At 32.6% G+C, this 13,826-nt stretch overlaps 1 protein-coding gene across 47 annotated transcripts in view; it reads left to right on the top strand.

Moving 5' to 3' along the window:
• Positions 1-13,826, top strand: part of RIMS2 (regulating synaptic membrane exocytosis 2) — a 583,728-nt gene that overhangs the window by 351,973 nt on the left and 217,929 nt on the right. For all 47 annotated transcript variants that reach the window (XM_078072141.1, XM_078072147.1, XM_078072143.1 and 44 more), the window contains 3 exons: positions 687-755; positions 6,874-7,030; positions 8,753-8,869. In XM_078072141.1, coding sequence (XP_077928267.1) covers positions 687-755; positions 6,874-7,030; positions 8,753-8,869 — 343 coding nt within the window. The remainder of the gene's footprint in view (positions 1-686; positions 756-6,873; positions 7,031-8,752; positions 8,870-13,826) is intronic.

Raw genomic sequence — 13,826 nt, 5'->3', positions numbered from 1 at the left:
ATTTTGTTATAGAGGTCTTTAATTATGTTAATTATTACTGCTCTGTTTTAGGCTATTTCTTAGAAAATATAACAATTGTGTGTAATCAATACACAATTTAGATGTATTAATAAGTTTGTGGATGATTTCTCATTTTCTTTTCAAAGCAATGGAGGAACAGCTAAACTAATACTAAAAGGTAGATGGTTTAAGATGTCTTAAATTATACTTCTCCATAAGTGTGAAAAATGAAGAATTGGGTACATTTAATTTATTAGTCATGCATATTAGAAAAAGGCACATGAATGCTCTTGAATTAACATATTGTCTTGCTTTGAAATTTATATAGACTTAAGTACCTTTGTCTAAAAGCATCTGAAACTGACTTAACATAGCTATTTTTAACTTAGCTTTTTGTTCAATAGATTTTATCAATCAGCATCAAATCACATACATATATTATTTAATATTATTTCAAGCTTTAAGGCATTTAGGAAATTTATTTTATACATTTTAAGAATAATACCCTCACATTATGAAATATGTGTAAAAATAAGCGTGAGCTTATAATGACTTTCCTTCTCTCTATATTTTTTATTCTCAAGTATTTCATTCAGATTTCTTTCATTTGTTTTTCAGGTTGATGAGGAGTTTTCTTTTTCCTTATTAATCAGCAATTTTAATTATTGCTATTGTTTGCTTCATAGGGTCAAAAAGAATAAGTGATAGTGAAGTCTCTGACTATGACTGTGATGATGGAATTGGTATAGTATCAGGTAAGAATTTCAGAATTATTTTATAGTAATAAGGAAGGGTTATTCATCATTATCTACCAATAAACAGATTAAATAATAAATAAAATGAGAAAGAAATAACTTGCCTCTTTATCCACCCCCCCCCAAAAAAAACAACCTTATGGCAGTTTAACCTCTTGAATAATTCCAATTGCTGGAACTCTTGTATCAATTATTAAACTGAATATTCTTACTGAAATATGTCAGATAAGTGAATACTTCTAAGTTTTCTATTTTTAAACTACTAAATAATAAGGATTTCACCATAAATTTGAAGTTATTGTATAGTTGAAACTTCTTTATACTGCATAACAGTGTGAAAAAAAATAAAATCTTTTTGACGTCACCAACATACCCAAATATGTCAAATATTTGCACTTTTTGAAATTTTTTTCATTGTTGTCATGATTATATATCAGGCACAGCTTTATTTTCAAATTATGGTATTGTAGTTTAAATTTTGCCTGATTTATGATTGGAAATTTATCTGATGATTTAAAAAATATGAAGATGATTTCAAATCCTTGAAATCTGTTGCTATTAGAAAGCTGAAGCATCACCATATTCTTTTTTTTTATATTCTTTTTATCAACCTGAAAATCAGGATTATGGTATTGTGGTTTTTGAAATGTTATCTTTTCATAGGCTCATAACTTTAATAAATTACATTTACATAAGTATCATGATAACTAAGACTTAAACGTTAATTCTATTAAAAAATACTTTTCTATGTTTTCTTTTTTTTAATGTCCTTTTTGTTTTAAGCTCCATCATTAACAGTAGTTTCAATAGAGACTAAATGCTTCAATCAATAGTTTGTCAAGTAATTTGACTGTCAGCTGAACCAAATAATCCTATATTCTCTGTGAAATTGTTCCTAAGGCATTTCGAATGTGAATTGCATATATTCATATACACAGTACCTTCTTACCCCCCATGTTAACTAGCATTTTAAACAACTAACCTAAGTCTAGACACCAGCAAATCTGTTAGTACTTTCTTCCCCATATGCCGAGATTCGTTTCCAACTGCACATTACATATCTGTCAAATTCAAAGTATCTGTTACAACCGTTCAAAACCCTTTTAACCTGAACTATCAGCCTTCTCTCAATAATGAGCAGTTTCAGCTGCTTTATTTCATTTTTCCAAGTTTACAAGGCAGATGTCTTGAAAATTAACTATGCCAGAGGGAGTATTTCCCATGTGCTTACTTACTTCATTTATTCTGATAATTCAAGTCAGAGGTAATTTTTTATATTTGCACTGCTAATGTTATTCTTCAAAGGAAATAGAAACTTTGATTGATATTGAAATTTAGGGTTCTCAGGGAAGCGACTGCTGGCATGGATTTTGTGCCCCAGGGGTATACTGAGTAGGGAAAGAATGGTGTTGTACACCAACTATTCTTTTTTTTTAAATTTTTATTTTATTGTGTTAATCACCATACATTGCATCATTAGTTTTTGATGTAGTGTTCCATGATTCATTGTTTGCTTATAACACCCAGTGCTCCATTCAATACGTGCCCTCTTTAATACCCATCACCAGGCTAACCCATCCTCCCACCCCCCTCCCCTCTAGACCAACTATTCTTTGAACCAGTTGACTCACCCCACAATGCTAACAAATGGAATATATATATAAAATATGAGATTATAGCCACTTAGAATGTTAGTGTTATTTTCTACTCTGACCTGAAACAATATACAAATACATGTAAATAATTTATTTTCCATTGGGAAGGTAGAGTGACGTTTTAATAATTAGCTCTTAAATGTCACATATAAATTCTGATTTCCTAAGTTAATTACCTAACTTCAATACTCATTTTTTATCACTTCAGAGTAGCTCTTTATATTATTAATAATGAATATTTTCTTAAAACTCTTTCTTGTTAGTTTTCATGAGACTGCATTATTTGAAATTTCTTCTTGTAGTAACTCTTCCTCCTTTTCTCAATAGTCTCCTTTAAACTCCATAGTCATATCTCTTTTCTCTCTCTATATTCCCTTACCTTGGATTTCAATGATGCTCCTTTTATAAATACCTCTCAAAACTTTATTGACAGTCCTAATGCCTTTCCCAAGATTTTTTTCCACATGTGTAACTGTTTGCCTATGAGACTGAAAATACTGTTACCTCCTCCTCTCCAAACTGGTAAACCTTCTAAACTTCTCTCTTTGTAGTATACTTTTTTTCCCTCCCAAAGATTTGACATTTGACACTTGACACAGAGAGAGAGAGAGAGAGAGAGAGAGAGAGAGCACAAGCAGGGGGAGGGGCAGAAGGAGAGGGAGAAGCAGACTCCCCACTCAGCAGGGAGCCCGATGTGGGGCTCAATCCCAGTATCCTGGGATCATGACCTGAGCCGAAGACAGATGCTTAACCAACTGAGCCACCCAGGCACCCCTTTGTAGTATACTTTTAACTTCCTGGTGGGCTAATCAAATGTTAAGAGTCATTTATTTCTTCCCTTTTTTTGCTTTTGTATCTGATCACAAATTGTTGGTTCATACTAGAACGTCCCCAGACTCCACTGTTGGACTTTTTTGCTGTCTACATTCACTACTCTAGTGATTGCATCTCTTTAAAGTCCCATGCCTTCATATAGCATCTGTATGCTAAACTTCCCACATGTCCAGTCAAAACCACTTATTTGTGTTCTAAATTTTTATTTTCTACTGCCCACTTGACATCTGTGCTTGGAAATGTAGCAGTTATCTTCAGCTTAACATGTCTAAAACTGAACTCCTGATCTTTCCCACCAAACCAAGTTATTGATGGTAACTCCATTCTTTTACTTGAATTAAAATTTTACATTTGTTCTTCTCCTACTCTTCCTCCTATGTCCAACATCAAATCTTAGACAAAATCATCCCAGTGCCTCTACCTTCAAAATATGTCCAGAATCTGATTATTTTCCATGTCTCCATTGCTGTCATCTTGGTTCATCTCTTGCCTGACTTACTGCCTTTCTCCTTTCAGTCTATTCTCAGCATGGCAACTGAAGAGATCCTGTTTAAAGAAGATAACTCCATAAGGGCGAAGCTTTTTGTTTGTTTTGCTCACTGTAGCTCATAGAATAACATGCTCATACAGTCAAATACTTGTTGAATGAAAGATTGTATTGATTTTTTTCTGTGTAGTCTGTTGCTACTACCAGTTGTCATACTCCAAAGTTGTACCACTAGCTATATGTGGCTATTTATATTTAAATTGATTTAAAATAAATACATTAAAAATTCAGTTTCTCATTAACACTAGCAAGATTTCAAGTGCTCAATAGTCATGTGTGTCTAGTGGCTACCATATTGGACAGTGCTGATAGAGAACATTTTTATCATTTTAGAGAGTTCTGTTGGACAGTCTGTTCTATATTTTATAAGAGCAATTAATCTTGCTGCAATCTCTCTAACCTTTAGGTTGAATTGTATACTGCTGTCAGCTTCATCTTCCTAAATTATTACTTTGATCATGAAAGATGAATGTAGTCTTAGAGCACAGTGAGAGCATTGGGAGTGAGATAGAATTTGCTTTGAATCCCAGATCTTGTATTTGACAATTAAAATTTCTTAGTAAATTTCTTAATGTAAATTTCAGTTTCCTTAAATATAAAATGGGGCTAATATTTTTTTTAAAGATTTTAGTTATTTATTTGTCAGAGAGAGAGAGAGAGCACAAGCTGGGGGAACGGCAGGCAGAGGGAGAAGCAGCCTCCCCGCTGAGCAGGGAGCCTGATGCACGACTCTATCCCAGGACCCTGGGATCATGATCTCAGCTGAAGGCAGATGCTTAACCGACTGAGCTACCCAGGTGCTCCAAAATGGGGATAACATTATCTTCTTTGCAGAGTTGGTTCTTTCACATCATTTATAGATTCCTGAAAAAAACCTTGTGCTCTGCAAAATCATGGACTAAAAACAACAGAGCATCTGGGAATACCAGTTGGATCAGACCATTCAAAACTCATGTAGCTTTGTAATCAAAATACTAAAAATAAAAGTACAAGCACAATTTTTAAAAGTCATGTTAACTTTTAAGCAATAAAAGTAGTAAATGTGGGATTTAAAAATAAAATGAAGGTATCTAGATGGAAGGAGTATGTCTAGATGGAAAGGAGGATAAGTCTCCACAGTTAGGGTGTCAAGGGAAATATTCACACAACCAGGAAGAACCCATGCAAGAAATACTTCTAAGATGGAGTTTTTTTTGGCCAAAGTGAGCCAAAAGGAAGAACATGGGATGAATGAGCATCATATTTAGTTCTGTATTTCTCTAGCTTTCTGCATCCAACTGTGTTAATGTTCTTTGCTTTCAGCTGCTTTTATTGGTAGATAGAGTGGACCCTGTTGACGCTCCCATAGCCCCTTTAGTTCAGCTGGTTTACACATCGCCAGTGAATGTTGGCTGCTAACAACTCACAGCCGCCCCATGTTCCGGAGAATTGGCCTTAGACAAACAGAAAACAATCTCACCCCCTTCCCACTGGCAGTCTTCAGTCATGACTGGCTAACATTGGACCCTTGCTTCAAAGTCAGAGCAGCTCTGGTACAATTCACAGGCCAGTGGAATCAAGCCGACATCACATTCTTACTTAGTTTCTTCTCGTGCCCTGTTCTAATTCCTTTCTCTTGAGACCACTCCTTTAGTCATTTGTGTGCACTCAAATCTTTCTCCTGCTGCATTCCTTGGGAACCTAACTTCAGATAATACTGCAAAATGTGAACATGTTGGGAAAAATCACATATGAACCAATACTTCTGAGTTATTTCTGAGACAAATGTTGTAGCAGAACACTTTGTACAGTACTAGCAGAGGTCCTGGCACATAGTAAAAGTCAATAGCAGCCATGATGAACATGCTGAAGATAATGGTGGTGGGGCAAATACCAGTTCCTGCCCAGAAATGTTCAGGTTTTTTCCATTACAAGCCTCATGATGTTTTAGATATACACAACTTGGGTCAAACTTACTGTTTATTTCCCTACCGCTGCCCCACATTGAACTGCGTTTTTTCTAGCAACTTTGAATTCCTTCTACTTTTCTCACCATCAGTCAAATATCTATTGCTTTCTAAGATTCGTTTGAGTTCTATCACTTCTAATACACTTTTTCTAAGTATGTCAAATCATTGAGCTGTTTCCTTCCTCCAAACAGTTGTGTTTTTATTCTCAGGCATCGCTTATATCTCAGCCCTGTCAATCACTATAAGAAAAACAGTTTACATAGGTACTTCAGATGGTATTCCGAATGCTTTCTAATATTGTTTATCTCTTAAAGAAATAACCATAGGGGCGCCTGGGTGGCTCAGTTGGTTAAGCATCTGCCTTCGGCTCAGGTCATGATCTCAGGGTCCTGGGATCGAGTCCCACATGGAGCTCCCTGCTGAGTGGGGAGTCTGCTTCTCCCTCTTCCTGCTGCTCCCCCTGCTTGTGCTCTCTCTCTGTCAAATAAATAAAATCTTTAAAAAAAAAAAAAAGAGAAATAACCATAGACTTTTAGGAATTTTTGTGAAGTTCATAATTTTGAATATTTATAATTGTTGCAAAGTAATTAAAGCTCTTCTAGTTTATTGAAGAGATGAAAATGTTTTTAGAATAAACTTGCCTCTTTTAGTAAAGATAACTAACTGTATATAAAAGTTTTAGCCTAGGGGCGCCTGGGTGGCTCAGTCATTAAGCGTCTGCCTTCGGCTCAGGTCATGGTGACGAAGTCCTGGGATCGAGCCCCGCATCGGGCTCCCTGCTCCGCGGGAAGCCTGCTTCTCCCTCTCCCACTCCCCCTGCTTGTGTTCCCTCTCTCGCTGTCTCTCTCTCTGTCAAATAAATAAATAAAAATCTTAAAAAAAAAAAAAAAAGTTTTAGCCTAACTAGCACAGTGCCTTGGACATAGTAGCTATCTAAATATTTGTCATTCATTTTTAATTTAAGTGTTCACAAAATATTATTTTATGATGGTATTATGTTTTATTCATTATGCTTTACATTTAATATATTCAGAGGCTTTCAATTTCACTAACATTTAGTTTTTTCACTGAAGTACAAAATGCCAAAGGACTTAGTGAGTAGATAACTGTACTCTTCATCTTTGCACCTTTAGATTATCGACACAATGGTCGAGATCTTCAAAGCTCAACATTATCAGTGCCAGAACAAGTAATGTCATCAAACCATTGTTCACCATCAGGATCTCCTCACCGAGTAGATGTTATAGGAAGGACTAGATCATGGTCACCCAGTGTCCCTCCTCCACAAAGGTAGGATACCATACACATTTTATTTGTAGGATGCTATTAAAAGCCTATTTATCACAAAGAATTCAATAATTTCTAAAGGTAATAAATTCTTGTGGGAGAAAGTTACTTAAGAAAAAACAGATATGTTCTTCAACAACCTAAATATTGAGAGTAATATGAAATATGGACTACTTTGTAACTTTGGTTGATGTATGTTTCTTTTATGTGAGAGTTCAAAATCGTAAAGAAGACCCAGCTTTCAGATATGCTGAACTGAGCATATCTAGTTAGAGCCAACTAACCATACTCCTGAATGATATAGGTATTGATAATTTAAGAAATAGGAGAAAATAAACATCTGATGGGGTTTTAAAGTTAGGAGCAATCATGCAAAGAATAAAAAAAAAAAGCACAGGCAGAGGGAAGAGTGACTCAGAAAATCTACAGCTCTAAGTCTTATGCCTTGTAGAAAACTCTAATCAATCCAGTTAAGTACAGAAAGCTTACAGGAGTAAGAGCCATGGAAATAATGTATTTACTAACAAGAAATATTTATAGAATTCACATTTTATATACTTGCAAAGTTTAAGAAAATTTGAACTCTTAGAATGATAGTTTTATAATGCCTATTTTGAATGAATAATTGATTTATTTTTAGATTTAGACTTTTTCCTTATGATTTTAATTTTATACATGGTACTGGGCTTTCTAAGAGAACTTAAGATTTGTTATATTTATGAATTTAATTTATTTAGTGTATAAAGATGTAAGTACTAGAAAGTGTTTAATTTAGACAATTAAAATAATTAAAAAATATATTAAGTTTATAAAAATTTAAAATGATTGATTAACTAAGTTTGTAAATGGGACTAAAATTATTAAAAGTCTTCTGAAAAGTAATTGTTCAAATATGGTAGACCTATCAATAGAATAATATTTTTAATCTGAAATTTAAATTTAAGAAAGAACTAGATTTTGGATTTTAACTTTAATAAATTAAGCCATTTCTTATTTTTTAAAAAAGGACATTGAACATTATATCAAAAACCAATGATGTACTATAGCTTGGCTAATTGAATTTAAATAAAAAAAATTTTTAAAAAAAGGATGCTCGACTTTTACCAGGGAAAGAATATTTGAACACACCTAAAAAAAATAGGCAAAGTTTTAGAAGAGATTCAGCTGTGCCTAACAGAAAGCAATAGCAAAAGCTATGTAGAGGCTTATTCTATCATGAAAAAGAAGTGTGTAAGTTGTCAGTCCAGGCCAAGAATGGTAGCTTAAAATAAATCATCATTGATCATTTATAAAGACTTCAATTTAGATTTTAAAAAACAGATCATAATCATTTTCCTAAAACAAGATACACCAATATTATCTATAAGCAACATGCTAAACTCATTTTCTCCACACAAATTTATTCCTCCTCCTGTATTGTGTATAAAAATCACTTTTGGAAACCTGGGTGTCATCCATTAATAATTTTGATAATCCTTATCTCTACCCCCATTGATACCATGTTTATGTTTATCTCTGTTATAGCAGCAATCCCCAACTTCACTGTCAGCCTCCAGTTGAAATGTATCTCATTAGCCCGAGATGCAATTAGTTAAAACAAAAAACTTGGGACTTGGCATTACACTGATTTTTATCTTTTTCTACGTTCTTTATTAATAAACCTCCTTTTTAGTGTAGTGCATGATTATGGTTTATTAAAATATTTAATGGATTTTGCTATTGCAGTCGGAATGTGGAACAGGGGCTTCGAGGGACACGCTCTACTGCTGGACATTATAATACAATTAGCCGAATGGATAGACATCGTGTCATGGATGACCGTTACTCTCCAGATAGAGACAGGTAAATAGGATTAAATACTATTAGACCTTATTATAATCGCTACCTTCAGGACGAAGGTATTACCATAAAATATTTTCATCCAGAACTTGGATATTTGTTAATCTTAGCTTCTAACACCATTTCCTTTACAATGCATACATTCGTTCTTATGACCACCGTGTAAAAAAATAAAACAAATAAGAACAACCTTTTCTTTGGTTTAAAAAAAATCATCTTGCTTTTGCAGTTTTGGTCCTTTGTTAAATCAAACAGTTAAGCTAGTGAGTTTGCACATGAGGTTATAAGGATAATTATAACGAAAATAGACATTTTATTGTTTTCATTTATCATAACCAATCATTACATATAAATATACTTCATGAGACAATAGATTTAAAGTCTTTTATATTCATCAGGGAAACCAGTGTGACTTTATATATAAAAGTATTGACACAAGTCTGGTTTGTTTAGGAAACAGACACAAAAACTGATTCATGAAGAGGTTTTGCCTCATGGCTTTCAGTAAACCTTTTAAGCATCTTAAAGAATTATGCTTATTGGTTTCTGTATTTGGAGGAATTCTCCAAGTTTGCTCCATTAAATGTGACATACTTGGAAATAACATATGTTTCAATGCATTAATCACACTAATTACTACTAATTTGTTTTTAAGTTAAACAAATTAATTAACCCTTGAATTCATGGTTTAGTTCTATATAAAATGAAAAATGCTATGGTATTTCCTCCACACTGTCAAATAGGTTTGAGATAAGGATTAGCAAAGAAAGCTTAATTTACTATTCAGAGAATATTATGATAAAGTAACAAGGGAATGCAGAAGTCTCTTTGTATGAGACCTAAACCAATTTAGTAAGAACATCTTAAATCAACTGACTTGAGAAGTTCCCAATGTTCATCATTGTCAATATTTATAAACTTAATTGTTTTCATCTAAATCTAAGGTTATACTCAATTCAGGCTTATAATTTCATTGTGTTAAGTACACTTTTCCAGAAGAAAAGGTAGGGAACATCTATCCTAATCTTCAATAGTGTCAAACAAGTATTAGCTTTTGTATCTGAGATCTAAGAAGAAATAGAAGTTATTAAATTAGTATCTTTATTAATTGTTAAATAAAAGTTAATGTGGTATTTTTTTTTATTTGCTTAACTTTTTCATAGTGATCCGTGTCTTTAGTGGTAATTATAGGTGTGGTACCTAAAGAAATTGTATCACATCAAGTATGATACTAGTGAAAGAAAAATAACTGTATGGGCACGATCAGGAGTTGGAAGAAGTCATATTAGGGTGGGTGAATGAGTACTTTTATTAAACATTATAGAATTCTAATAAGTTTGATCATCTCTGGAAATTATTTACATAGCGATTCATAAACTCCTTGTTCTTTGAAAGTTCCTTAAGGCAATGATGAAAGAAAAAAGTCTGAAATGACTTTAAATCCTTCAAGTTTGCATAAAATTTTTCTTTAGATGAGAAATGGACTTGATATTTTCTCTGAAGACAATATGGTCTAAATCTTGCAGAGAGGAATAGAATAAAATTAACCTCTACAATTATATTCACAAACAAAAATAGTCACTATCATGCAAACTGATAATAATTTATCAGTATTTTAAGACAAATGGCCATAGCATTAATGATAAAAGACTTGCTGTTAAATCCTTGGTATATAGCTATTATGGTCATAACTGCTATGTCATTATATTTTTTCTTGTTTATAACTTTATGAATCATTTAGTTTGACAAAAATGTTCAAGTAATTCAGAAGTTTTGGAGGAATTTGACCCCTGGGGCTTCATCACTTTTTTAGAGTGCTGTAGATTACCAAATCATAATTACTGGGGTTTCATCACTTTTTTAGAGTGCTGTAGATTATCAAATCATAGTTACCCCTAATTGTGAGCTGTTCTACATTTTTTTTAAATAACTAAAATAGAATTTCTTTTAAATAAGACTATAAAACTATTTCTAATATTATATTTATCTGTGTAAACATTACTTATTAACATGAGGGATCAAAAATCAAGAAGTACAGTAGTATCCATGTTAGGTAGTCTATCAAATTAGTAAACAATGGGTTCTTAATTTCTGTTTTATGCTTTATATTCTAAATATTCTAAAAGATTTTCAATAATAGAATGCATGTGAAGACATCGTAATTTTTATGCACTCTTTAGAAGGTAATAATTCTTTAGAACTCTTACAGTGAATTTTCATGAGTAGTGTTTTATATAGTCAATCAATAATACTGTTGATTAAAAAGCCTAAAAGAGAATTTCCTTTGAGATAGTAAGTAAAATGTAGGCATTTTGAGTGGTACATTAACTTTTCTTGTCAGTAATAAATGGTGCACTGGACCAGAAGAGTATTTTATTAAATATACTCTTTTTTTGTAGGATTTGGAGCCAAATGGCATTGCATTTTAATGTAGGCTTTTTATTACTTGCTAGCTGTGTTTCTTTGGGAAAATTAATGTCTTTGACACTTGATTTCCTTATCTATAAAATTAGAACATTAGTACCAACTTTATGAGGTTGTGGGGTAGATTAAATGACACAGCACCTCCAGTTGCATAGTACGTACTCAGAAGATGTGCCTTACTCTTAACATTTTAAAAGATCTTGTGGCTTACAAATAATTGACATCTTAATGTGCTTATTAACTAAGCAGAAAAAAAAGAAATCAGTTAATACAGGTATTTTTTTTTAAAAAGCTTTGTAGAGAGTGTAGAACATGAGTTGGACCTTGAAAAATGGACATGCTTATTTAGGCAAGAACAAAAGCATAAATACAGAGGCAAAACATAGATATATATCAGAAAGACTCAGTATGAAGGATGAAGGACTTGGGACATATTGGAAAGTTGTGCATGAAGATAATGGCTTTTACATTGGCTACATTGGGTGGGAAATGATGCTCTTTGGCATTAATTTATAGTGCCTGGCTAAACCTAAGTGGTATAAGAAGGAGATAATAGTATTCGGATTCCCTTTTTCTTGCAGGTAATGTTAAAAAGAATTATATATCAAAATTTGACTGCATCTTTATATCTCTGCACATCTCACTCTGTTATTATTAGTCAAAATCCTATTCTGTTTTGAAAAGAAAATAGGTTCTTTGTAAGTAATTCAGAAACTTGGATGCAGGGCTGTTAGCCAAAATGAAGAATTATAACAGACATCGTTCATCTTCCTCTCCATCCCCCATACTTTTTAGATCATTGTTTCTCTGGTAAATCATGGTAACTATGACTAGGAACATAATTTTTCTGGGGCAACCTATGTGGCTTTAGTATTAGAAACCATTTCAAGAGCTTATTTGTTTACATGAGTTAATTTACTATTAGAATAAATATAGAGTACTAGATAATATTTCTGTAACATGTCAGAGATATCATGCAGTACTCATTTTTATGTCTATCCTGGAGGCCAAAATATATTGGGTACCTTTAATTCTATGCAGTATACCTTTAGCATAATAAGAAAAAAAAATACAATTAACACTGGCCTAAGATACATTACTTCATAGGCTTTTTTTTGTGTGCATTCAGTTAATACATTTATATTCTAAAAAGAAAAATGTCATATTACATGGATCTCTAGGATACCTCACACACTTATGCCATTTATTACTCTTTATCAGCCAACCAGCTGTAAGGAAGTGTCAAAATTACCCATAACTATTTATAGTCTTCTTGGTCCTTTTAGTTATCAACAATGAGGGGAACACATCTCTGAAAGTTTGAAAATACAGAGAAAGTAAATTAAAAGCAATACATTTTATTACATTTCAGGAATATATTTTAACATAGTTAAATCATATTGAGAATGTTTTAGGAACTATAAAGTAGCAAAACATTAACAATATTGAAGACAGAACAGAAAGTTTTGCATTAAGTTGAGATTGTTGGAAACTTTGCTTTCAAAAACTATAGGTTATTTAAGGACGAGATATTTTATTTCTTCTTTTTGCAGTCCTTTTTGTCTGGTGGTTTCTAAAAGGAGACATTCAGATTCATCTGATATAATGGAAGGATAATTCATTTAAGGATGAGATATTTTATTTCTTCTTTTTGCAGTCCTTTTTGTCTGGTGGTTTCTAAAAGGAGACATTCAGATTCATCTGATAAAATGGAAGGATAATTCATTATAAATACAGTTTTGTTCTGTCTTTAAAGATTACATTCCTTAATAAGAATCAGAGTGTCTAGAAATTAGATTAGTAATCCAGTTCAATTATTTGAATAGTGAAATTTGTCATTATGATTTTTGAATCTATAACTTCTTTTTTTTACTCTTTAAAATTTAGTAATTCTTTTAGTTTTCTATTTTTTTTTACAATGAATTACTGCTCTGCTCAATTTTAAAAATTTTTCAAGGAGATTGGATAAATTGCAATTTTTGACATAATTTTTTAACTCATTATGTATATTGGCGACAGTATTGTTTACTTAGGTTTTATAATTCCATTAATTTTGGAAGAAATGTAAGAATGATTTAACTGAGAAGAGTAAATGAAATGTTTTTAAGTTGTACCAAGTGGATGTGGCAAAGGACCTTGAATGCATCTCTGGATCTTAGGTGGATTTTACTTCCAAAACAATGTGGATTTAAATTTATGTAATATTCACTGATGTATTTTTATAGTCGTCAACAGAATCTCAAGGGGTATCATGACCAGATTGGGTTAAGAGGTACAACATGACTATAGAAAACTATGTATTTCGGCTTCTCCAATGAAACAGAGCCAGTAGGATAGATAGATAATAAGGATTTGGCTCACATAATTATAGAAGTCAAAAGGCCTACCATCTGCTCTATGCAAGCTGGAGACCCATGAAATGATGGTATAATTCGGTCCAAGTCTGAAGGCTTGAGAACCAGGGTGGCCAATGTTATAAATCCCAGTCTGAGGAACAGAGAGGTAAGAGATGTCCAGCTCTAAAGTGAGGCAGGAA

This window comes from Halichoerus grypus, chromosome 5 (assembly GCF_964656455.1).
Source record: "Halichoerus grypus chromosome 5, mHalGry1.hap1.1, whole genome shotgun sequence".
In the NCBI taxonomy this organism is placed as follows: Eukaryota; Metazoa; Chordata; class Mammalia; order Carnivora; family Phocidae; genus Halichoerus; species Halichoerus grypus.
This window is presented reverse-complemented; position numbering and strand designations above follow the sequence as displayed.